The sequence below is a fragment of the Salvelinus namaycush genome, chromosome 19 (genome assembly GCF_016432855.1).
Source record: "Salvelinus namaycush isolate Seneca chromosome 19, SaNama_1.0, whole genome shotgun sequence".
Classification (NCBI taxonomy): domain Eukaryota; kingdom Metazoa; phylum Chordata; class Actinopteri; order Salmoniformes; family Salmonidae; genus Salvelinus; species Salvelinus namaycush.
The window spans coordinates 18102954-18129610 of record NC_052325.1 but is presented as its reverse complement, the minus strand read 5'-3'; the positions used below and the strand labels follow the sequence as shown (position 1 = coordinate 18129610).

The window sequence follows — 26657 nt, the reverse complement described above, 5'->3', positions numbered from 1 at the left end:
TCTACAGATTTTGGTTCCGATATTTATCAAGTTCAATTCCTGGGCGGGTCCCTTAACAGAGCTGGATGAAAAACATCTGGATCTGCCTACACGAAGCCCCAAGCCCAACCAGTTGTTTCACTGAATACAGCTTCAATAAGCTCACTACTCACATTCTCAAATACATAGAAAGATACAGTTCGACCACGACGTTTTGACCAGGTTTACATTTTTATGTTAAGATTATGGGGTGCTGGAGATTCTCGGCAGTGAATATTGTTCTTCTGTCTTTCTGTAAGTATTTTTTTATTCGCTACTCACTCCGTATTCACTTTTAAGTGTTCAGTGTCCATTGTTTCTTCAATTTCGTGAAGTTGTGAAGGGGGAGGAGGATCAAATGTTTATTCAAAGGAGGTTCTGGCCGTGTAAAACAGACTCTCAAAATTACTCTATTTCTGAAATACGACAAGAATACGTTTCTTCAGTGGAAAAGTGACATAGGTGTTATTTTCTCAATATCAGATATGTGATGGAAAAGCGGACTTAATGAAAATAAACTGTCACGTTATATTTGATTTCTTCCTTTCCCTGTTAATTTGATTAAATCTATTTTTGTATTTACCTTAGCTATGCAATTCATTAAACCAGTAGTTTTACAACATGTAACATAGCATTTGTATGTGCTTTAGCAGGTACTGTCCAACTAAAGGATGTCCTGGCAGTCGCTAAACTAAATCAATAGGAATAGTCCTCGAACCTCTGGAGGCACATAATCAAATTGAAATGACTGCATTGTAAAACAATGATCCAAGTCATCCAATCTGGTGAAAAATATTTCTGACACTTTGACAGAAAGTCAAAGTTTGATTTATTATCAGCAGACTTTGAATGTTTAACAGAATTTCACTTGAAATCATGTATTGTTTACTTCGATGTTCAAAGTTTTGCCAATATTAACAGAATCGGAAGTAAACTAAACTAACTAACATTTGTCTCAAACAATTTCCCACAATAATTTCAGATTTTATTTGAATATGAAGTCAATAAGCTATAACAACAACTCACAAACATTAGGGTTATTTTATATAAGAACATAAAAATAAATAAACATGGCTTGATCACTACATCAATGTAACTGTGACACGTTTATTAGACCCGGTCTCAGTAGTTGTGATAGGGAAAAGATACAATAGAACTGTGATGTGATGCGACCACATCAAAAAATGTTACTGCTGCCATCTGTAATGAAAATTTCCAAACAGGAAATTGATTCTGAGACTCAATTATCCCTGCTGCATGCAAACAGGGGCACTTCTCCTCAGGGAATACAAGATTGGAAGCACTGATATAGATTGAGGAACAGTTTGTAGCTCAAGTACACTCTGTAGGCATTGTTACTGTAGAAGAAGTGGGGAAATTCCTCACTTGACCCATTTTCAGTGTGTCCTTTTGAGGACTTAAAAAGTTGCACACTTACTGCTTACAAGTGATATTGAGAAATCAAAGTGACAAGATGTTGAGGAGGTGTTCGGAGGTCATACTGTAAGTACTATAGAGGTAATGGTGTACTTCTCGCATGTTGTGAAGATTACTCCTGGGCTATAGAACCAACTTAAAACGCATTGATATTCATGATACAGAACTTAGTAAGAGTTGAGCAAGTCTTCTTGTGAATGATGTAACTTCTCACATTACCTATTTTCAGGGTTTGCCTTCTTGGGGACATAAGTTGCATACTTACTACTTACTAGTGATATTCAGTGATATGGAGGGTGCAAAGTAACACAGAGCACAATGAGTGCCATGACATGATGAGCTTTGTGTTGTGTTCTCTAGCCTGACCTTCCATCATCCCACATCAGCCCACAATGACAAGATTGTGATGACATAAGCAGGCAAAAATAAGATGCAAAAATGCCCCTTCTTCTCCTCCTACCCCCTCCTCCTTCTCTGTGCCCAGCTTGCGATGGCCACCGGGGACACAAACTGACCCCTGTGCGTTCTGTTAGCCTTTGTATGTGTCCCAAATGGCACCCTATTCCGTATATAGTGCACAACATTTGACCAGAGCCCCATACACCCTGTTCAAAAGCAGTGCACTACATAGTGAATAGGGTGTCATTTAGGACAAAAATCTTTTTCTACTTTGGTTGGCAAGGGTGGCATTGCACTCATGGAGGAGCAAAGAACGATTCAACCGATTCACAACAGATACAGTGGCTTTTCATTGTTGAGTATGAGAAAATAGCCTGTAGCTATAACAAGAGAGAATACTATGCCCCCAATTTTACCTCTGGCCACTCCTCTTAGTTTAGTGGCTTATTCTCATCCTTTGACTAACCTTTAGGCTACACTTGGAATCATCTTATGTACAATGCATTCGGAAAGTATTCAGACACCTTTACTTTTTTGTTACGTTACAGCCTTATTCTGGCCTTCTAGGCAGAGTTCCTCTGTCCAGTGTTCTTTTGCCCATCTTAATCTTTTCTTTTTATTGGCCAGTCTGAGATATGGCTTTTTCTTTGCAACTCTGCCTAGAAGGCCAGCATCCTGCAGTCGCCTCTTCACTGTTGATGTTGAGACTGGTGTTTTGCGGGTACTATTTAATGAAGCTGCCAGTTGAGGACTTGTGAGGCGTCTGTTTCTCAAACTAGACATCCTAATGTACCTGTCCTCTTGCTCATTTGTGCACCGGGGCCTCCAACTCCTCTTTCTATTCTGGTTAGAGAATAGAGACAGTTTGCGCTGTTCTGTGAAGGGAGTAGTACACAGCGTTGTATGAGATCTTCAGTTTCTTGGCAATTTCTCGCATGGAATAGCCTTCATTTCTCAGAACAAGATTAGACTGACGAGTTTCAGAAGAAACTGCTTTGTTTCTGGCCATTTTGAGCCTGTAATCAAACCCATAAATGCTGATGCTCCAGATACTCAACTAGTCTAAAGAAGGCCCACTTTATTGCTTCTTTAATCAGAACAACCGTTTTCAGCTGTGCTAACATAATTGCAAAAGGGTTTTCTAATGATCAATTAGCCTTTTAAAATTATAAACTTGGATTAGCTAACACAACGTGCATGGGAACACAGGAGTGATGGTTGCTGATAATGGGCCTCTGTACGCCTATGTAGATATTCCATGAAAAATTAAAAATCAGCCGTTTCCAGCTACAATAGTCATTAACAACATTAACAATGTCTACACTGTATTTCTGATCAATTTGATATTATTTTAATGGACAATTTTTTTTGCTTTTCTTTAAAAAACAAGGACATTTCTAAGTGACCCCAAACTTTTGAATGGTTGTGTATATTTTTTACATAACTATTCAGATCCTTTACACAGTACTTTGTTGAAGCACCTTTGGCAGTGATTACAGCCTTGTCTTCTTGGGTATGATGCTACAAGCTTGGCACAACTGGGGAGTTTCACCCATTCTTCTCTGAAAATCCTCTCAAGCTCTGTCAGGTTGGATGTTCGATGATGTTCAATCGGGTTCAAGTCCGGGCTCTGGCTGAGCCACTCAAAGACATTCAAAGACTTATCCCGAAGCCACTCCTGCATTGTCTTGGTTAGGGTCGTTGTCCTTTTGGAAGTTGAACCTTTGCCCCAATCTGAGGTCCTGAGCCCTCTGGAGAAGGTTTTCATCAAGGATCTCTCTGTACTTTGCTCCATTTATCTTTCCCTCCATTTACCTTTCCCTGAATCCTGACTAGTCTCCCAGTTCCTGCCGCTAAAAAACATTCGCACAGCATGATGCTGCCACCACCATGCTTCACTGTAGGGATGGTGCCAGGTTTCCTCCAGACGTGATTCTGGGCATTCAGGCCAAAGAGTTCAATCTTGGTTTCGTTAGACCAGAGAATCTTGTTTCTCATGGTCTGAGAGTCCTTTAGGTGCCTTTTGGCAAACTCCAAGCGGGCTGTCATGTGCCTTTTACTGAGGAGTGGCTTCCGTCTGGCCACTCTACCATAAAGGCCTGATTGATGGAGTGCTGAGATGGTTGTCCTTTTTGAAGGTTCTTCCATCTCCACAGAGGATCTCTGGAGCTCTATCAGAGTCACCTCCCTGACCAAGGCCCTTCTCCTCCAATTGCTCAGTTTGGCCGGGGGGCCAGCTCTAGGAAGAGTCTTGGTGGTTCCAAACTTCTTCCATTTAAGAATGATGCACTGTCAACTGTGGGACGTCATATAGACAGGTGTGTGCCTTTCCAAATCATGTCCAATCAATTGAATTTGCACAGTGGACTCCAATCAAGTTGTAGAAACAGCTCAAGGATGATCAATGGAAACAGGATGTACCTGAGCTCAATTTTGAGTCTCATAGCAAAGGGTCTGAATAATTATGTAAATAAGTTATTTCAGTTGTTTTTTAATACATTGGCAGAAATGTCTAAAAACTTGTTTTTGCTCTTTCATTATGGGGGTATTGTGTGTAGATTGATGAGGGAAAAAAATATTTTATACATTTTAGAATAAGGCTGTAACGTAACAAAATGTGGAAAAATCAAGGGTTCTGAATACTTTCCGAATGCACCGTATCTAATGCAATCTTCATATCTCATGTTTTTTTTAATGTTCTGAATATTGACACATTGATTGTGTTATGCTTAAGGTCCAGCTTTAAGACTGGACTAAATCACATCATTTGATTGTTAGAACTAATATCTGGTTGTGTAAAGTATATTTACATTTGTTAAAAGATTTATTTTGTCATTTAGCAGACGCTCTTATCCAGAGCGCCTTACAGGAGCAATTAGGGTTAAGTGTCTTACTCAAGGGCACGTCAACAGATTTTTCACCTAGTCGGCTTGGGGATTCGAACCAACGACCTTTCGGTTACTGGCCCAACGCTCTTAACCACTAGATTTTTTATTTATTTATGTAACCTTTATTTAACTACGCAAGTCAGTTAAGAACACATTCTTATTTACAATGATGGCCTACCAAAAGTCAAAGGCCTCCTGTGGGGACGGGGGTTTGGGATTAAAAATACTAAATAAATACAATATAAATATAGGACAAAACACACATCACAACAAGAGAGACAACACAACACTACATAAAGAGAGACCTAAGACAACAACATAGCAAGGCAACAACACATGACAACACTGCATGGTAGCAACACAACACAACATAACAACAACATGATAGCAGCACAAAACATGGTACAAACATTATTAGGCACAGACAACAGCACAAAGGGCAAGACGATAGAGACAACAATACATCACACAAAGCAGCCACAACTGTCAGTAAGAGTGTCCATGATTGAGTCTTTAAATGAAGAGATTGAGATTAAACTGTCCAGTTTGAGTGTTTGTTGCAGCTTGTTCCAGTCGCTAGTGTAACAGTATAACTTTAGACCGTCCCTCGCCCCGACCCGGGCGCGAACCAGGGACCCTCTGCACACATAAACAACAGTCACCCACGAAGCATCGTTACCCATCGCTCCACAAAAGCTGCGGCCCTTGCAGAGCAAGGGGAACCACTACTTCTAGGTTTCAGAGCAAGTGACGTAACCGACTGAAAGGCTGCTAGCGCGCACCACCGCTAACTAGCTAGCCATTTCACATCCGTTACACTCACCCCCCTTTTGACCTCCTCCTTTTCCGCAGCAACCAGTGATCCGGGTTAACAGCATCAATGTAACAGTATAACTTTACGTCCGTCCTCTTGCCCCGGGTGCGAACCAGGGACCCTCTGCACACATCAACAACAGTCACCCACGAAGCATCGTTACCCATCGCTCCACAAAAGCCGCGGCCCTTGCAGAGCAAGGGGAACCACTACTTCTAGGTTTCAGAGCAAGTGACGTAACCGACTGAAAAGCTGCTAGCGCGCACCACCGCTAACTAGCTAGCCATTTCACATCCGTTACACTAGCTGCAGCAAATTGGAAACAGGAGCGTCCCAGAGATATGTGTGCTTTTGGGACGTTTAACAGAGTGTGACTGGCAGAACGGGTGTTGTATGTGGAGGATGAGGGCTGCAGTAGAGATCTCAGATAGGGGGGGGAGTGAGGCCTGAGAGGGTTTTATAAATAAGCATCAACCAGTGGGTCTTGCGACAGATATACAGAGATGACCAGTTTACAGAGGAGTATAGAGTGCAGTGATGTGTCCTACAAGGAACATTGGTGGCAAATCTGATGGCCGAATGGTAAAGAACATCTAGCCGCTCGAGAGCACCCTTATCTGCCGATCTATAAATTATGTCTCCGTAATCTTGCATGGGTAGGATGGTCATCTGAATCAGGGTTAGTTTGGCAGCTGGGGTGAAAGAGGAGCGATTACGATAGAGGAAACCAAGTCTAGATGGCCTACCGCCCCTATTTATTGTTTAAGACTAGGCGGGATCGCTCAAAGGGATATACGTGCAGTACGCCTAGGTAATTTAATTGTGCTCTTGTCTATTTAATCAGGAAATGCTTTCCTTTTGAGTCCTGTGGAGTGGGATTTCAGCATGCTGCATTAATAATGGGGAGATTGGTTGGTGTGGAACGGGCCAACTAGGGGCCTGGTTTGGTTACTATGCTCGATGTGGGGCTCAGCGAGTCTGTCACTTATACAGTAAAACCATATAGTAGAGTATACTGTTTGAACTAAGATTTTTTTAATGTAAAGATAACTTTGCACAAACATGGACTTTACAACGACACCAGGACGGTTCTCTGTCCAAAAGGACAAAAGGAATGAGAGTGCAGATGAGAAAAATAAGAGATTTGGGAGTTTTCTTGTTTTATTTACCCATATTAGACAAACTAACTTGAATAATAGCAACATCACCATCAACACATAATGTAGAGGATGTTGCATGTTCTGGTGATGTCTTGAACATGTCTTCTAAAAACAAGATCCAGACAGAATTCAATAAACATTTGAACCTACTGAGCTTAGACTACATTACATTTTTACAGAACTGATTCGATTTAAAGACCTAGCTACTTTCTTAGATTTTTCCTTAAAACCCACATTATTTGAGAGGGTAAATATACATGTATTACAGTATGTACTTGATCTTTTTAGAAACATTAACCTTTCAGCTCTTCCACTATGTTGGTGTTTTTTTGTGTGGTGAGTATAGTCAGTGTAGTTATAGAAATATAATCACAGATCCTACCAATTACGATCTACCCATTTCAAACCAACTTGTATTGGGATGCCGTCGTAGTGATTCTATTTCTATGGGTAAGCTGATGGGGAACCAGGGAGAGTTAGTTGAGACTTGAGGCTGAAACTGAAAACCAAATAAATGCAGCCAACATCCCTGGGCCTCCCGGCTGTAAGCATGCAGCAGAGCGGTTGGATTTCCCATAAGACACAAAGGGGCTGAGCTTCAAACTTGGCTCAGGCGAAACTTCTGGCTTCAATTTATTTCTGGAGCAGTCACTGCTGATTTTAATTAGTTGAACGTTTGTGGAGGGGGCTTTTTTGTTGCTTACCCAGCCTTTTTAGTTGTATTTTTTTCTCTATTTTCTCCCCCCTCTCTTCCTTAGTCTTTGTGTGTGTGTGTGTGTGTGTGTGTGTGTATTTTGATGGTTGGCATTGGCCAACATCTGGAAGCCTTTGTGTAATATGTGTACAGCTTCTTTTAATGTTTGCGTAGTTTTGTTAGATCACCATCCCTCTCGAAGTGATAAAAATCCCTCATCTGGCTTGAATCAGCCATTAATATTGTTGTTATGTGGAAACACAAGCAGGGAGGGAACGGCAGATAAGATGTGTGGGAAGAAACACTCACAATGCCTTCTAGAGCCTGTGTCAAACCACAGCACCACAGCCCCCCCAAACCAGGCCTGGGCCAAATACATATTCTCTGTGTTTCATTTACAATCAAAAACTTATTTCAAAAAGGTTTGGAATCTATTATATACTTTGTACATAAGCTAAAATGTATAATAAAACATAAGTATTTTGAATAACAACCAGTTACTAGTAAAGCTTCCCTGTAGGGAAGCCTGGGTAAAAGACTTGCTGGGACCAAAATTGGCATGAATGATCAGTTTCCGAAGGAAATTGCAGAACGGCGCAAAGTTCTGTATCCAATTTTCAAAGAAAATAGATTAAAAGCGAAACGAGTAGCTCTCGTCGTTGATAAACTATATATTGATAACCAGTTGTTCAGAGACACAAAGACTACTCCATGGTTATTTTAAAAATTACAAAGTTCTCATAGATGAGGAAAATAAACACAATTCAAGCCCGGTTATTGATTGTAACAATACAATACAAAATATAGCTTTTCTATAAATCTTCACATATAACTAATTGAACACAAGCACTATTTCTACATAGTAAAGATACAAACTAAGTAAACAGAAGGCACAGTATGTGTGGATGGTGTGGTGTGTGTTTATTTTATTTGTTATGTTTGGAAAGTTGAGTGAGTGAGTAATGAAATGGTTGCATATCCCAGAGCCAATGTATTGCTGTGAGCCGGGTATGAGAGGGCTTTCAATGTTGTTCAGATGATGGATATACTTTTATAATGAATTATACGTCTTATTTATTTATTGTCCTATCATGGGGAACTACATTTTTAAAATAAATTATATCTAATTATTTATTATCCTATTTTAATGGTACGGTCCATGGCCCTATACCCTAGACACCCACATGAAAGGCCCAGATACTAAGGAGAAGTCCCTAACTGTTTTATGTGCATGCTGTAAGCGGTCTGTATGCAGCCAAAATGAGGTCAGAGACCAAGAGCAGCACTGCCCCCTCAAGATTCTGAGCCTGCTTGGCAGGGTTGGTCCTGCAAAGCCAAAGCCCCCTAAAGGGAGAGCATAATAAACAAGGAAATTCTCAAAGCTGCTAATGAGAACCTTGACGACCTTGTACCTAGCCGGTGGGGATTCCGGTGGGGTGCCCCCACCCAGGCAGTGGCAGTGCTGGCAACACTAGCTGCAGTAACCCATGGGGAGGGGGTCACACTCGGACATTCAGAGAGGGGGTATATTATTGTGGCCCTGGTGGCACGAAATCAAAGTCGGACTGCATGGAGATGCTTGGGAACATGGTCAAAACGGATGACCGTATTGTGGGTGTTTCAGGAAGAAGGTGTACATTTGACCTCCATCATCTAGGATGTGACAATGGTAAATAAATCTCTACATTTATGCTCATTTTTTGCGCGGTCTTGCAGGCCTTCTCATGCAGCTGCAACTGCAAGTACATTTGTAAATCATGACCCATCTTGAGTTGGGCTCTGGGATGGTGCAATTGTTGAGAGGGTGCGCTTATGGTTGTGTGGGGGTAAGGGCTGAATGTGTGTGGGTGTATGTGTGTATCCCACAACTGTTGCGAAGGAAGAAGTAAAAGATGTTAGGGACTATAGAGGATGATCCACAGCAATATATAATAAAAATCGAGGTGAGGGCGATGGAAATGCATTTGGCAATGGATCTGCTTCGGTTCGGTGAATGGCGCTGTGTGTACTTTTCGAAGGATGGATCCCAGTCGGTCCGGGGCTGTGGGATGCGGGGGGTCGGGGGTGGTCTGCCGGGCATTGGGATGACAACCCAACTCGAGATGGGGGCTTTTGGCGGGTGGAATAGTGGGGACCAATTGGAGGTTTGCTTAGTGGAGATGCAAATGTCATGGTACAACTATATAGACACTCAATCATTATGTTACTTTTTAATAGGATGTTTACAAACATATATTTTGATAAAAATAATTGAAAGGTGTGTCTCATTATGGTAAGTGGTGAAATAAGTATAGCCAGTTACAATTGTAATGGCTTAGCAGATAATAAGAAAAGACGATCAGTATTTACCTGGCTAAAAGAGAAGGATTATAATATCTATTGTTTACAGGAAACCCATTCGACAGTTTTAGATGAAGTTTTGTGGAAAAAGAACTGGGGGGGCGAAATATATTTCTCCCATGGGCAAAGAAATTCAAAAGGGGTGATGGTTTTAATTAATAATAACTTTGATCCAAATGTGCAACTTGTCCAAACAGATCCTCAAGGTAGATGGATTATTTTAAATATGTTATTGGACAATAAACATATATGGCTTATTAACCTATACGGTCCGAATAATGATGATCCAAGCTTCTTTGACAATATATATAAGAATGTATCAACTCTACAAGCAACACTAGACTCTATTATTATAGTGGGAGATTTTAATACGGTCTTAAATACCTCTATGGACCGGAAAGGAAATCACACTACAAACTATCACCCTCAGGCACTTAAGGAAATCAGGAATGTCATGGATATATTGGAATTAGTGGATATATGGAGACTTAAATACCCTGACCTAGTGAGATATACATGGCGGAGGCTTAATCAAGCTAGTCGCCTTGACTACTTTCTTATATCATTCTCTCTGGCACCAAAAGTTAAAAAGTGTTTGATAGGGGACAGAATGCGGTCGGACCATCACATAATTGGCATATATATTACTCTTACAGAATTTCCACGTGGGCGAGGATATTGGAAATTTAATCAAAGCCTACTAGATGATAAATTGTTTAGAACTAGGACAGAAGAATTTATAACGGACTTTTTTAGACATAACATAGGTACAGCAGATCCCCATATTGTATGGGACACTTTTAAGTGTGCCTTTAGAGGCCATGCAATTCAGTACTCATCTATAAAACAAAAGCAATTTAGATCAAAAGAGTCCATATTAACAAAGGAAATTGAAGGACTAACAGTACAGTTAGATAACAATAAAAACCCTGTATGGGTTTTTCCCTGTATGTACGCATACAATTGTCTCTACCAAGAGGTCTGGACCGTTATGGCAGAGGAATGGGAATGCTCTACTCTGGCTGTTCATGTTAAACCCACTGCTGGTGGGGAATAAATCATGCATTTCAGTGTCATGCAATTTGGTTTGGAAGCACCCTCAAACGCCTACAGTATGAGGCACAGAGTAAAATTGGGCCAATGTCTGCAGACCTTCACACATTATGGATATCCTATCCCAGCCCTTTCCTTATCTAGATAAACCAGGTGTGCGTCCCAAATGGAATTCTATTCCATTTATAGTGCACTACTTTTGTCAGGTTTTGAACAGGACCCATAGGGCTGTGGTCAAAAGTAGTGCATTATCCAGAGAATAGGGTGCCATTTGGGATGCACACCAGGGCTGTGCCTGCAACCTATCTGATGTGGCTTGTCACAATAAAAAGGGTGTGCTCTAAACAGCAGAACATTTGGCAGATCGGTGTGATAACGATATGGTTTTGGAGATATATCAAAACTTGATTTGAAAGTTAACTTTGTCTTCCAAAGAATGTTGTGATAACCTGTTTAGCCTTGGTTTATTGTCACAGAGCCATGTGAAGTTGTATAGCCTGGCCCTATGGTTCTGTTTTGTGCCAGCCATTCTATACAGAGCCAGAACTGCTTTCCTCTGATTATTGTGCGTGTGTGTATGTGCTTGCCTGCGCATGTGTACACGCTTACATGTGTGTGTATTCCACAGGTCTTCCCATCCTCTCCTTCACACATATCAAGACCAGCCTGTGTAAGTGGTGTGACTACTCCAGCCCTATCTGTGAGGACAGTGTGTGTTACACCAACTGTTCCCTCTCCTCCTTCTGTAATCTGAGTGAAGAGATCTGCGTTGCTATATGGTAAGTGTGCAGGTTTCTCAAATTCAAGTTTATTTGAAATAGGCTACATAAAGAATGAACCTTTCACATTAAAAGCAGCAAGAACGTTATGGACAAATATACATACAACAACTAGTAATGTTGATCTGGTTTAGCTTATAAGTGCAGCAGGTAGCCTAGTGGTTAGAGTGTTGGGCCAGTAACCGAAAGGTTGCTGGGTCGAATCCCTGAGCTGACGTTTGTTGTTCTCCCCCTGAACACGGCAGTTAACCCACTGTTCCCCGGTAGGCTGGCATTGTAAATAAGATTTTGTTCTTAACTGGCTTGCCTAGTTAAATAAAATAAATATATATAGCTTCCCATTCAAGGTACAGTATATTTATACAATAAGGCAGGAGGTGTGGTATATGGCCAATATACCACAGCTAAGGGCTGTTCTCCCGCACGATGCAACGTGGAGTGCCTACATACAGCCCTTAGCAGTGGTATATTGGTCATATACCACAAACACCTGAGGTGCCTTATTGCTATTATAAATGGTTACCAACGTAATTGGAGCAATAAAAATACATTTTTCGTCATTCCTGTGATATAAGGTCAGCCAATTGGCTGTCAGCCAATCAGCATTCAGGGCTCGAACCACCCAGTTTGCTTTCCTATGTTTGCAATGAAGCGGACAAAGCCAATTGTGTCTCTATGTGATTGTTACTCTCAGTCTGGTATGCTGGAACCTGGTGGTCAAACCTCTACAGTAATAAAGAAATAGTTTTCTATGGGCCCTGGTCAAAAGTAGTTCATGTTTTAGGGTATGCATACTTGGTCTTAGTTCCTGCCCTCATAGCCCCTCCTAGCCCATGGTGGTTGTTTCTGTAAAGTCTATTGGCTGCTCCAATGGCACCCTTTGGGCACTGGTCAACAGTAGTGCACTACATAGAGAATATGGTGCCATTTGGGATGCATACCGATTGAAAGAGACTGGTGTTATTGAGACTGGTGTTGTTGAGACTTATTTTGTTGGCAGGCAGGATACAAAGCAGATTGGATTGACCATTTGTAAAATAAAAACTTCCAGTCCAGTCAAACAAATCATCCATAACAATTCCACACAAAACCACAAAAGTAAAAAGGCAACTTCCCAGACACATTTTCCTATTCTAAAATAGTTCAGCCATTTCCGTTTACTAGTTTGATAAATAACTTCTGTGTGTGTGTGTGCCTGCGCGTATGTGTGCGCCTGCCTGCTCGCCTGCCTGCCTCTCTGCCTGCTTGCCTGTCTGCTTGCCTGTGTTTGTGGGTTTCCATGTGACCCAGGCGGAAGGACAACCAGAGTACGAGTGTGAAGACGTTATGCCACCAGCCCAAGCAGCCCCTGGAGAACATCATGTTGTCCAACTACTCCTCCAACGAGTGTGTGATGGCTCCTCATCCTTCTGAGGACGGGGTCCTGTTCGTCTGTGGCTGCCTGGGAGAACATGAGTGCAACGATAAGCTCATATTCGACAAGGGCTCCAATGGTAAGAAGCACCTTTTTTTTTTACCCTGGAACCAGGCGTGGTGTACATGGTGCAACCAGACATTTCTTACATTGAAAAGTATTTTATTATGATTATGTAAGTATTTGATGATTAATTAGGATTATTTACAATTTAGTCTATCAATAAAAAGAGGAGAAACATGTATAATGTACAGTGCCTTCAGAAAGTATTCATACCCCTTGACTTATTCCACATTTTGTTACAGCCTGAATTCAAGATGGATTAAATATGATAATTCTTTCACCCATCTACACACAATTTCCCATAATGACAAAGTGAAAACATGTTTTTAGAAATGTTTGCAAATTTGTTGAAAATTAAATACAGAAATATCTTATTCACATACAGTACCAGTCAAACGTTTGGACACACCTACTCATTCAAGGGTTTTTCTTTATTTTTACTATTTTGTACATTGTAGAATAATAGCGAAGACATTAAAACTATGAACTAACACATATGGAATCATGTAGTAACCAAAAAAGTGTTAAACAAATCAAAATATATTTTATATTTGAGATTCTTCAAAGTAGCCACCCTTTGCCTTGATGACAGCTTTGCACACTCTTGGCATTCTCTCAACCAGCTTCATGAGGTAGTCACCTGGAATGCATTTCAATTAACAGGTGTGCCGTGTTAAACGTTCATTTGTGGAATTTCTTTCCTTCTTAATGCGTTTGAGACAATCAGTTGTGTTGTGACAAAGTAGGGGTGGTATACTATTTTGATAAAAGACCAAGTCCATATTTTTTTATTTCACCTGTATTTAACCAGGTAGGCCAGTTGAGAACAAGTTCTCATTTACAACTGCGACCTGGCCAAGATAAAGCAACGAGAGCATACAGGTCGCAGTGGTGGGTAGTATATGGGGCTTTAGTGACAAAACGGATGGCACTGTGATAGACTACATCCAGTTTGCTGAGTAGAGTGTTGGAGGCTATTTTGTAAATGACATCACTGAAGTCGAGGATAGGTAGGATAGTCAGTTTTACGAGGGTATGTTTGGAAGCATGAGTGAAGGATGCTTTGCTACGAAATAGGAAGCCGATTTTAGATTTCATTTTGGATTGGAGATGCTTAATGTGATTCTAGAAGGAGAGTTTACAGTCTAACCAGAAACCTAGGTATTTGTAGTTGTCCACATATTCTGAGTCAGAACCGTCCAGAGTAGTGATGCTAGTCGGGCAGGCGGGTGGGGGCAGCAATCGGTTGAAGAGCATGCATTTAATTTTACTAGCCTTTAAAAGCAGTTGGAGACCACGGAAGGAGAGTTGTATGGCATTGAAGCTCGTTTGGAGGTTTGTTGTTCATAGAAGGCACCCCATAGAGACTGCCAGAGGTCCGGACAACATGCCCTCCGATTTGACACACTGAACTCTATCTGAGAAGTAGTTGGTGAACCAGGCGAGGCAGTCATTTGAGAAGCCAAGGCCATTGAGTCTGCCGATAAGAATGCAGTGATTGACAGAGTCGAAGGCCTTGGCCAGGTCGATGAAGACGGCTGCACAGTACTGTCTTTTATCGATGGCGGTTATGATATCGTTTAGGACCTTGAGCATGGCTGAGGTGCACCCATGACCAGCTCGGAAACCAGATTACATAGTGGAGAAGGTACGGTGGGATTCGAAATGGTAGGTGATCTGTTTGTTAACTTGGCTTTCGAAGATTTTAGAAAGACAGGGTAGGATGGATATAGGTCTATAACAGTTTGAGACACTCTAGTGTCTCCCCCTTTGAAGAGGGGGATGACCGCGGCAGCTTTCCAATCTTTGGGGATCTCAGACGATATGAAAGAGAGGTTGAACAGGCTGGTAACAGGGGTTGCAACAATTTTGGCGGATCATTTTAGAAAGAGAGGGTCCAGATTGTCTAGCCCAACTGATTTGTAGGGATCCAGATTTTGCAGCTCTTTCAGAACATCAGCTGTCTGGATTTGGGTGAAGGAGAAGCGGGGGGGTGGCTTGGACAAGTTGCTTCAGGGGGTGCTGAGCTGTTGGCTGGGGTAGGGTTAGCCAGGTGGAAAGCATGGCCGGCCGTAGAAAAATGCTTATTGAAATGATCGATTATCATAGATTTATCGGTGGTGACAGTGTTACCTAGCATCAGTGCAGTGGGCAGCTGAGAGGAGGTGCTCTTATTCTCCATGGACTTTACAGTGTCCCAGAACTTTTTGGAATTAGTGCTACAGGATGCAAATTTCTGTTTGAAAAAGCTAGCCTTAGCTTTCCTAACTGACTGAGTATATTGGTTCCTGACTTCCCTGAAACGTTGCATATCGCAGGGGCTATTCGTTGCTAATGCAGAACGCCACAGGATGTTTTTGTGCTGGTCAAGGGCAGTAAAGTCTGGGGTGAACCAAGGGCTATATCTGTTCTTAGTTCTACATTTTTTGAACGGGGCATGCTTATTTAAGATGGTGAGGAAATCACTTTTAAAGAGCAACCAGGCATCCTCTACTGAAGGGTATGAGGTCAATATCCTTCCAGGATACCCGGGCCAGGTCGATTAGAAAGGCCTGCACGCTGAAGTGTTTTAGGGAGCGTTTGACAGTGATGAGGGGTGGTGGTTGAGCGCGGACCCATTACACACGCAGGCAATGAGGCAGTGATTGCTGAGATCCTGGTTGAAGACAGCAGAGGTGTATTTAGAGGGCAGGTTGGTCAGGATGATATCTATGAGGGTGCCCATGGTTATGGATTTAGGGTTGTACCTGGTAGGTTCCTTGATCATTTGTGTGAGATTGAGGGCATCTAGCTTAGATTGTAGGACGGCCGTGGTGTTAAGTATGTCCCAGTTTAGGTCACCTAACAGTACGAACTCTGAAGATAGATGGGGGCAATCAATTCACATATGGTGTCCAGGGCACAGCTGGGATCTGAAGGGGGTCTATAAAAAGCGGCAACAGTGAGAGACTTGTTTCTGGAAAGGTTTTTGGTTCCAACCGCTGTGTCTTTGTGAGATGCAAAGTAGGTGAACGGATGATCTCCGCATGTGTGGTTCCCACCGTGAAGCATGGAGGAGGAGGTGTGATGGTGTGGGGGTGCCTTGCTGGTGACACTGTCTGTGATTTATTTAGAATTTAAGGCACACTTAACCAGCACGGCTATCACAGCATTCTGCAGCGATATGCCACCCCTTGTGGTTTGCGCTTAGTGGGTGTCGCCCTGACCTTAGAGCTTTTTATGTCTCTATTTTGGGTTTGGTCAGGGTGTGATTTGGGTGGGCATTCTATGTTCTATTTTCTTTGTTTTTGTATTTCTTTGTTTTGGCCGGGTATGGTTCTCAATCAGGGACAGCTGTCTATCGTTGTCTCTGATTGGGAACCATACTTAGGTAGCCCTTTTCCCTCCTTTCTGTGTGGGAAGATTAGTTTGTTTAGGGCACATAGCCTTTAGCTTCACGGTTTGTTTTGGTAGTGTTTATTGTTTGTTCGGCGTCATTGTTACTAATAAAAGAAAATGTACACTCACCACGCTGCACCTTGGTCCTCTTCTTTAATCGGCCGTGACAGTGGGACTATATTGTTTTTCAACAGGACAATGACCCACAAATTAACGTTTAACAAGGCACACCTGTTAATTGAAATGCATTCCAGGTGACTACCTCATGAAGCTGGTTGAGAGAATGCCAAGAGTGTGCGAAGCCGTCATCAAGGCAAGGGTGGCTTTTTTTAAGAATCTAAAATCGAAAATATATTTTGATTTGTCTAACACTTTTTTGGTCACTACATGATTCCATATGTGTTAATTCACAGTTTTGATGTCTTCACTATTTTCTACAATGTAGAAAATAGTCAAAATAAAGAGAAACCCTTGAATGAGTAAGTGTGTCCAAACTTTTGACTGGTACTGTAAGTATTCACACCCCTGAGTCAATACAATGTAGAAGCACTTTGGTGGTGATTACAGCTTTGAGCCATCTTATGTATCAGCTTTGCACATCTGGATTTGAGTATTTTCTCCCAATCTTCCTTGAAGATTTTCTGGAGCTCTGTTAAATTAGATGGGGAGTGGCGGTGAACAGCAATCTTCAAGTATTTCCACAGATTTTCAATGGGATTCAAGTTTGTGCTTTGGCTGGGACACTCATGGACTTTCACATTCTTGTTCCAAAGCCATTCCAGCATTGCTTTGGCTGTATGCTTGGGGTCATTGTCCTGTTTGAACGTAAATCTTCGCTCCAGTCTAAGGTCGTTTGCATTCTGAAGCAGGTTCTCATCAAGGAGTTGCCTGTATTTGGCTCCATTCATTGTTCCCTCATCCTTACCAGTGTCCCTGCCGCTGAAAAGCATCCCCATAGCATGATGCTGCCACAACCATGCTTCACTGTAGGGATGGTGTTAGACAGGTGATGAGCTGTGTCTGGCTTTCTCCAGACATAGCTCTTTGCATTCAGGCCAAAGAGTTAGATTTGTCTCATCAGACCACAGAAGATTTTGCTCTGAGTCTTTCACGTGTCTTTTTGCAAACTCCAGGCATACTGTCATGTGCCTTTTTCTCAGGAATGGATTCTGTCTGGCCAAGATTGGTGAAGTGCTCTAGAGACTTTTGTCCTTCTGGCAGGTTCTGTCATATCAGCTAAGGAACTCTGTCGTTCTGTCAGAGTAGTCATTGGGTTCTTGGTCACCTCCTTGACCAAGGTCCTTCTTGCCTGGTTGCTCAGACGGCCAGCTCTATGCAGAGTGGGTAGTTATATATATTTTTCCATTTCCCAATGATGGAGACCATTGTGATTTTGGAAACTTCACTATTATTAAACTTGTTTTATACCCTTCCCCAGATATATGCCTCATCACAATCCTAACTCGGAGATCTACGGACTGTTCCTTGGACTTCATGGTATAATTTCTGCTTTGACATACACTGTCAACTGTGGGACCCTAAATAGACAGGTGTGTTTTTTTCAAAATCATGTCCAAACAATTGAATTGGCCACAGGTGGACTCCAATCAAGTTGTAATGGATTCTCAAGGAAGATCAAAGGAAATTGGATGCACCTGAGCTCAATTTTGAGTGTCATAGCAAAAGGATGTGAATACTTATGTAAATGAGATATTTCTGCATTTCATTTTCAATAAATGTGCATACATTTTTAAAAACATATTTTCGCTTCGTCATTATAGGATATTGTGTGTAGATGGGTGAGAGAAAAAAAAATATTTTTATCAATTTTGAATTCAGGCTGTAAAACAACAAGATGTGGAATAAGTCAAGGGGTATGAATACTTTCTGAAGGCACTTTAAATACTACAAAATGTAATAGTAGTAGTAATGTTGTATACTTACCTATGATCAGATTCCATGTTGTCTTCACTGTGTTTTTAACTGTGTCCTCAGGTTTTTCCAAGCTCAAGAGTAAAGATGTGATCCCAGTGGTAGTGATCAGCCTGGTCCCTCCCTTCTTAGTGGCTATCATTGCTTCCATGGCTTTCTACCTGTACCGTACCAAACAGCCCAGCAAGCAGCCCAAAGACTGGGCTCCCAAACGCACACACTACAAGGTGGGTGGAACACTGAAAAATATAATAGCTTCCAATTGGTTAAGTGTGTCCCAACTGGCACCCTATTCCCAACAACATAGTGCACTCCGTTTGACCAGAGCCCATAGGTCCCTGGTCAAAAGTAGTGCACTATATAGGCAATAGGGTGCTATTTGGGACACAACCATAACCAACTGACTGGAAGCAATTTATAAAGAGCTGTCAACTAAAATCCCCTATTGGATGGGTTGCTGAAGGCGACTTGATACATAACTACAAATATAGTTAATTCATTCATTCATCAGGCTTTGGACATCCCTGAGGGACTTAGTGGGGACGTCATCACCGGTGGTGAGGACTGCCATGGCAAGCCATCAGCCATCAATGGCGACACCACCTCTGACATGTGTCCTGTCCGGGCCTGTAACTTCAACCACAACATGGAGCAGCTGCCTATCCAGCTGGAAGCCTTGGTGGGGAAGGGTCGCTTCGCTGAGGTGTGGCGGGCCAAGCTCCACCACCAGGCCGCCGGTTCTCTGTACGAGACAGTGGCAGTGAAGGTGAGGGTTCTTACCTCTCCCCTGTTTTGTTTTCCTTCTCCCTAAATGGCACCATATTCCCTATATAACGCACTGCTTTTGACCAGGGCCCCTTGGGCTCTGGTCAAAAGTAGTACACTGTGTAGGAAGTAGGTTGTAATTCAGTACACAGCCTTTGTTTTCCCTCTCCCCTTTAAAAAAAATACTATTCTGTAAAGTGTTCTGAAGGAATGAATACCTTATTGTCCATTTAGGGGGAATTTGTCTAGCAACATATCGTAGCCCCTTGGCACACACATACACAAAAACACAGGACATACAACACTTCACTTATGTGCAACACATATCAAAGGACAAACTTCAGACAGACATACACTGTAGATGAATACTGTAAGTGTGGGTTTGCTTTATAGTCCGTCTGTGTTTAGGAATCTGATGCTGGTTGGAATAAATTATTTGCGTTCCCGGTTTGTTCTGCAGAGTGGGGTTTTGAGTGTTGGCCGGACTGTACCATTTTATATTGGTCGTACAGAGGGTGTGTGATGTCTTTATTGATGTGATTTTCATGTGATAAAACACTTTGAATACATTTTGATTTGATATTTGATTTGAAGATCTTCCCGTCTGTGGAGTACGTGTCCTGGAGTAAGGAGAGGGCCATCTTCTCTGACGCCAACCTGGAGCACGACAATGTGGTTAAATTCCTGACAGCAGAGGAGCGAGGGCCCTCCGGCTCCCCTCAGAGGCAGTACTGGCTGGTCATGGCCTATCACAGCCTTGGGAACCTGCAGGTATGTTTATCTTTGTCAGTGGTGTAAAGTCCTTAAGTAAAAATACCTTAAACTACTACTTAAGTTGTTTTTTGGGTATCTGTACTTTACTTTACTCCACTACATTCCTAAAGAAAATAATGTACCATACATTTTCCCTGACACCCAAAAGTACTGGTTACATTTTGAATGCTTAGCAGGACAGAAAAATTGTCAATTTAACAAACTTATCAAGAGAACATCCCTGGTCATCCCTCCTGCCTCTGATCTGGCGGACTCACTAAACACAAATGCTTAGTTTGTAAATTATGTGTGAGTGTTGGAGAGTGCGCCTGGCTATCCGTAAATTTAAAAAACAAGAAAATCGTGCTGTCTGGTGTCAGGGGAAAATTACATACCTGATTTGTTTGATATTAATAGTAAACGGTTATATATTTAACAAAGAGTAAGACTGGCCTGCTAATGCTGAGTTTTTATGGTGTCCACTCTAGCTTCCTGCAGTTAGTTTGGGTGTCTGGTTAAGGAAATTAGTTTTACTAGGGATAGCTTGAGCTCACAATAAGTTGGGGATAAAAATCTAAAAGCTGGCATTCTATAGACAAGATGTGGTGTGTGTGACCCGAGATAGAGATAGCCTGGAAGAGTTTAGAACGATGCCTCATTGTCTCATCTTCCTGTCATTTGTGAAACTAAGCTGGGTTGGAAGTAAAACAACATCCCGTGCAGATAACCAGGAGATGGACCAAGGTGGCTTATGGGAACGGTAGAAATGACTGACCGAGCATTTAGGTCCTATATAAGATCTCTATTTTTTCATTATCAGTTAAGCTCTCGGCAACACAACTTAGTGTGCGGTCAACGGTTTCATTATTGCAATAATTAATCGATGTTGAATAAATATGATTGTTTGAATAATTGGCCAAGTCTCTCTCAGTACTGAAATTTCCACTACACTGGTTTGTTTAATATAAGGAATTTCAAATGATTTACACTTTTACTTTTGATACTTAAGTATATATTTAGCAATTACATGTACTTTTGATACTTAAGTAGATTTAAAACCAAATACTTTTAGACTTTTACTCAAGTAGGATTTTACTGGGTGACTTTCACTTTTACTTGAATCATTTTCTATTAAGGTATCTTTACTTTTACTCAAGTTTGACAATTGGGTACTTTTTCCACCGCTGGTCTTTGTTTTGGTTATTGCTTAGTTGATTGAGGCCAGGATCCAATCGAAGTGACGTTGTCAACAAGCGTATTGCATTTGACTTCTAAAAGTAATTTACGCTTAAGCCGATATCCGCAGCGTTTGCCATGAATGTGATCTCTGTGAACGTTGGAGACATTGCCTTTAAAAGGCTAAAGGGCGACTTGACACGAAAATAGATTTCATTTGTTCATTTATTCATCCATCCATCCATTCATTTCAGGACTTCCTGGCGGGCCACGTGTTGAGCTGGGCTGAGCTTTGTGCTATGGCTGGGTCGGTGGCTCAAGGATTGGCCCACCTTCATAGTGATACCACCCCCTGTGGGATCCCCAAGGTGCCTGTGGCCCACCGCGATCTGAAGAGCAGCAACATCATGGTAAAGAGCAGAAGAGAGTGTGCCCTCTGTGACTTTGGTCTGGCTCTGAGGCTGGACCTCTCCCTCACCGTGGATGACTTTGCCAACAGTGGCCAGGTAAGGTGGAACAGGTGTAATGTTCATTGTAGTCGCTAAGGGAACGAGGTATCAGTGTTCTACTCTAGCTACAGCAACTATGAAGTAGGCCTATGTATGGTGCCTTCTGACACAACTACTGTATCTGTGAAAATTCTTACAGAAAATAACAATATATTAAATTGTAGTCCTAGTTGAATGCCACCTTAAATAAAAAACTACGCTATATGAATTAAATTGTTTTATAACGCGGTGCTAAAACCAAAATGATGTTTAATGTACAGATGTAGGATCTTAATTTGAGCCAATTTGTTACAACAGGATAATAATCCTGCAGCAACAGGACATTTTAATTATTATGTAGATTATAAATAATGGACATTTCTGTCGGGGTTGATATATTTTTCAAATGGGACAATCAAGTCTGAAATTTCACAGAGGAAATTACAAACTTCAGAAGCATTTTTAAACCTCAAATAAACTACAAGTTTAAAATGTCCTGCATTGTAGGACAGTTCTCCTGCAACAGGGTGATCAAATTTATATCTACATCTGTAATGTCCCTGTCCCTTGTTGTCCAGGTGGGGACAGCTCGCTACATGGCCCCTGAGGTGTTGGAGTCTAGGGTGAATCTGGAGGATCTGGAGGCCTTTAAACAGATGGATGTCTACTCCATGGCCCTGGTCCTCTGGGAAATGGTGTCCCGCTGCGAAGTCATAGGGGGTACATTAAGCTATTCTACTACGGTGATTCGGGGTAAATGTTTGTAACTCAGACTTTGATTAAAGTAAAAGACTGTGATGAAAGTATAGAATATATGATAAATAACAAAGCGTTTACAGTGTGTTTCCTGTATTTTCATAGAAGTGAAGAGTTATGAGCCGCCCTTTGGCTCTAAGGTGTGTGACCAGCCGTGTGTGGACAGCATGAGGGACCTGGTCCTGAGAGACAGGGGCAGACCTGAGATACCCACCAGCTGGACAACACATCAGGTACACCGTGTTGTGTGTGTGCATGGTGAGGGAACTGGGAAGTCAGCACTCCTCTGCCCATTGAGGCCGGTATTCAATATGAGCGCTCTAGTCGATAATGCGGCTGTTGAAGGCAATGTTACCGCGTTTCCAATTGAGCTGCAGATGTCGGCTCAATTGGAAATTACGTTTAAATATGAAGCGTGCTATAGCGAGGTTTCCAATTGAATCCCGGTCTGCATGATAACCTATGATAACAGTTTACAATCACATCAACTATAATTCACATTGGTTGTCAACAGGTTTGGGGTCAATTATATTCCAATTTACCCAATACAGGGAGTAAACTGATGGAAGTAATATATATATATAGATATATATACACTACCGTTCAAAAGTTTGGGGTCACTTAGAAATGTCCTTGTTTTTTAAAGAAAAGCAATTTTTTGTCCATTAAAATAACATCAAATTGCTCAGAAATACAGTGTCGACATTACTAATGTTGTAAATGACTATTGTAGCTGGAAACGGGTGATTTTTAATGGAATATCTACATAGGCGTACATAGGCCCATTATCAGCAACCATCACTCCGGTGTACCAATGGCACGTTGTGTTAGCCTTTTAAAATTATACATTTGGATTAGCTAATTGATCATTAGAAAACCCTTTTGCAATTATGTTAATAACACAGCTGAAAACGGTTGTGCTGATTAAAGAAGCAATAAAACTGTCCTTCTTTAGACTAGTTGAGTATCTGGAGCATTAGCATTTGTGGGTTCGATTACAGTCTCAAAATGGCCAGAAACAAGGCACTTTCTTCTGAAACTCGTCAGTCTATTTTTGTCATGAGAAATAAAGACTATTCGATGCAAGAAATTGCCAAGAAACTGAAGATCTCGAACAACGCTGTGTTCTACTCCCTTCACAGAACAGCGCAAACTGGCTCTAACCAGAATAAAAAGAGGAGTGGGAGGCCCCGGTGCACAACTGAGCAAGAGAACAAGTACATTAGAGTGTCTAGTTTGAGAAACAGACACCTCACAAGTACTCAACTGGCAGCTTCATTAAATAGTACCCGCAAAACACCAGTCTCAACGTCAACAGTGAAGAGGCGACTGCAGGATGCTGGCCTTCTAGGCAGAGTTGCAAAGAAAAAGACATATCTCAGACTGGCCAATAAAAAGATTAACATGGGCAAAAGAACACAGACACTGGACAGAGGAACTCTGCCTAGAAGGCCAGCATCCCGGAGTCGCCTCTTCACTGTTGATGTTGAGACTGGTGTTTTGCGGGTACTATTTAATGAAGCTGGCAGTTGAGGACTTGTGAGGCGTCTGTTCCTCAAACTAGACACTCTAATGTACTTGTCCTCTTGCTCAGTTGTGCACCGAGGCCTCCCACTCCTCTTTCTATTCTGGTTAGATATTCTGGTTAGAGACAGTTTGCGCTGTTCTGTGAAGGGAGTAGTACACAGCGTTGTACGATATCTTCAGTTTCTTGGCAATTTCTCTCATGGAATAGCCTTCATTTCTCAGAACAAGACTGACGAGTTTCAGAAGAAAGTTCTTCTGTTTCTGGCCATTTTGAGCCTGTAATCGAAACCACAAATGCTGATGCTCCAGATACTCAACTAGTCTAAAGAAGACCAGTTTTATTGCTTCTTTAATCAGAAAAACAGTTTTCAGCTGTGCTAACATAATTGCAAAAGGGTTTTCTAATGATTAATTCTTCTTTTGAAATGATCAACTTGGATTAGCTAACACATTGGAACCATTGGAACACAGCAGTGAAGGTTGCCGATAATGGGCCTCTGTACGCCTATGTAGATATTCCATTCAAAATCAGCCGTTTCCAGCTACAATAGTCATTTACAACATTAACAGTGTCTACACTGTATTTCTGATCAATTTGATGTTATTTTAATGGACAAAAAAAATGCTTTTCTTTCAAAAACAAGGACATTTCTAAGTGACCCCAAACCTTTGAACAGTTGTGTATATATATCTTTTTTTACTTTCTGTATTGACTAAATAGTCAATGAATCAAACCTTCCTGGTCCTACTCTTCCCTACTGTAGGGTATGGATCTTCTGTGCGCCACCATCAATGAGTGTTGGGACCACGACCCAGAGGCCAGGCTCACAGCCCACTGTGTGGTGGAGCGCTTTGGAAGTCTAGAAGAGGAGATGGAGCAGAAGGGGTTAGACACTATCAACAACAGCCAGAACAACCATCAGGGTCCTCCCTCTGGCATCTTCCCTGACTGTGACGTGGACCCTTTGACCCCTGAAACAGACACAGAGGGACCCTCATCCCTGGGCCGCTGACTGAGATAATATAAGGATCACCAGAAAGAGACATTTCTGTATGATAGATTGATGGCACTCTACCCTACGAACAAAAGGGACACATTTTTGTATGATATATTGTTTAATTTGAAGGAGCTGGTCTCCTGTTCGATTTGTGTAATATAGCCTTTATGAAGTGTCTTACGAATGCACTTATGAACTTGTGACACTGAAGAGTTCTTTCTGCCCCTTGGAAAGTTTTGTGCACAGGATTCAGGGAAGAGAGCAAACTAGCATACCACTAATTATCATCCCAACTTAACATGTCAATTTGACCAATAACTAAAAAAGCAGATCAGTTTCCAAATCTGAAGTACATAAATCCTATAGTGAATGATGACATGTATGCGTCACTAATGGCACCCTGTTCCTTACTACTGTTGACCAGAGCCCTATTGCTCTGCTATATACATAGGGACTAGGGTGCTGTTTGGGAGGCAACAATGGTTGTTATTTGCTACAGTACAGAAAGCACTATATTTTGTGACAATCTCCATTGGTGTTCCAGCTATTTAAATTGGTCCTCTTTCCTTTTGGAGAGAATTTACCTTACAAGAATGATTCCTTACCACATTTTTTCTTCTTCTCAAATGAACTGTTCCATGGCCTTCTTACAGTGTGTAGCCTCAAAAGCCCTATTTATACCTGCCGCTTACATGCGTTCTTCGTCCTGATCTTCCCCAGTCTTGCCAGTTTACACTTACAAGATCTGATCAAAATTAGTTCACAACGAGTCTTTTAATCATCTACACATGTCTAAAAATGTGGGCACAATCAAAATGAGTCAAGATTAGGACAAAGGGCGCATGTTAAAACCAGGTATAAAGTGGCTGAAGAGCAGTGTGGTCCTCGTCCTGCCAGTATGCATCCTAAATGCCACTATAAGCTCTGGTCAAAAGTAGTGCACTATATAGGGATTAGGGTACCATTTGTGACGCAAAACTAGAGTTATCTCAGAGCTGAGGGGTTTGCATTTTTCTTAACCACAAGCTGCTGCGACTGTGAATGGTGAGTAGACTAGGGACCACAACACACAAACTAGCATGGAGAAATGCCCTTTTTAAGATGAAAGAAAACCAAAGAGCATTTAATGATTCCTTTGAACTAATAGCTGCACACACACACACGTTTGGGGTCACTTAGAAATGTCCTTGTTTTTGAAAAAAAAGCAATTTTTTGTCCATTAAAATAACATCAAATTGATCAGAAATACAGTGTAGGTAATGTTGTAAATGACTATTGTAGCTGGAAACGGCTGATTTTGAATGGAATATCTACATAGGCGTACAGAGGCCCTTTCAAAAACAAGGACATTTCTAAGTGACCCCAAACCTTCAACGGTAGTGTGTGTGTGTGTATATATATATATATATAATTTAAAGCTATTGCATACAACTGCATTGATTGTCAATATGTTTTTTTTAAATGTGAAGTAGTTGCTGCCTTCATCCATTTACTAAGACAAAAGTGTATTTGATTTAGTCCAATCCTATGTCTGACCATTAAGGAGGGCATGACCTGTCTTAATGTACAACATTGAACTCACAGTAAGAGGGACTGCTGTCCCAGACAGCCTGGTATGAGATTCTCAGATCTACACCAATTCAATCATTCAATGACTCTCTTGCTTCAAAGGTAACATTAAAGTCTTCCATCACACTAACCATGCGGACTCAATAAACAGGAGTAGGTGTAGATTCTATTAAGCCATTAAGATCAAAAGACTTTCCTCTGAGAAGCAAATGTTTGGGAAAGCAGCTCTCTCTTATTGTGAGGCATGACACGGACT

At 41.6% G+C, this 26657-nt stretch overlaps 1 protein-coding gene across 1 annotated transcript; it reads left to right on the top strand.

Moving 5' to 3' along the window:
• The first annotated feature begins 124 nt into the window (after positions 1-124).
• Positions 125-26045, top strand: LOC120063757 (TGF-beta receptor type-2-like). Its single transcript, XM_039014050.1, has 10 exons — positions 125-273; positions 11432-11582; positions 12873-13075; positions 18433-18596; positions 18881-19135; positions 19729-19905; positions 21318-21569; positions 22130-22271; positions 22413-22540; positions 24599-26045. Exons 1-10 carry the CDS (start codon positions 225-227, stop codon positions 24845-24847), a joined length of 1770 nt encoding a protein of 589 aa, XP_038869978.1. The 5' UTR covers positions 125-224; the 3' UTR covers positions 24848-26045.
• The last annotated feature ends 612 nt before the right edge of the window (positions 26046-26657 follow it).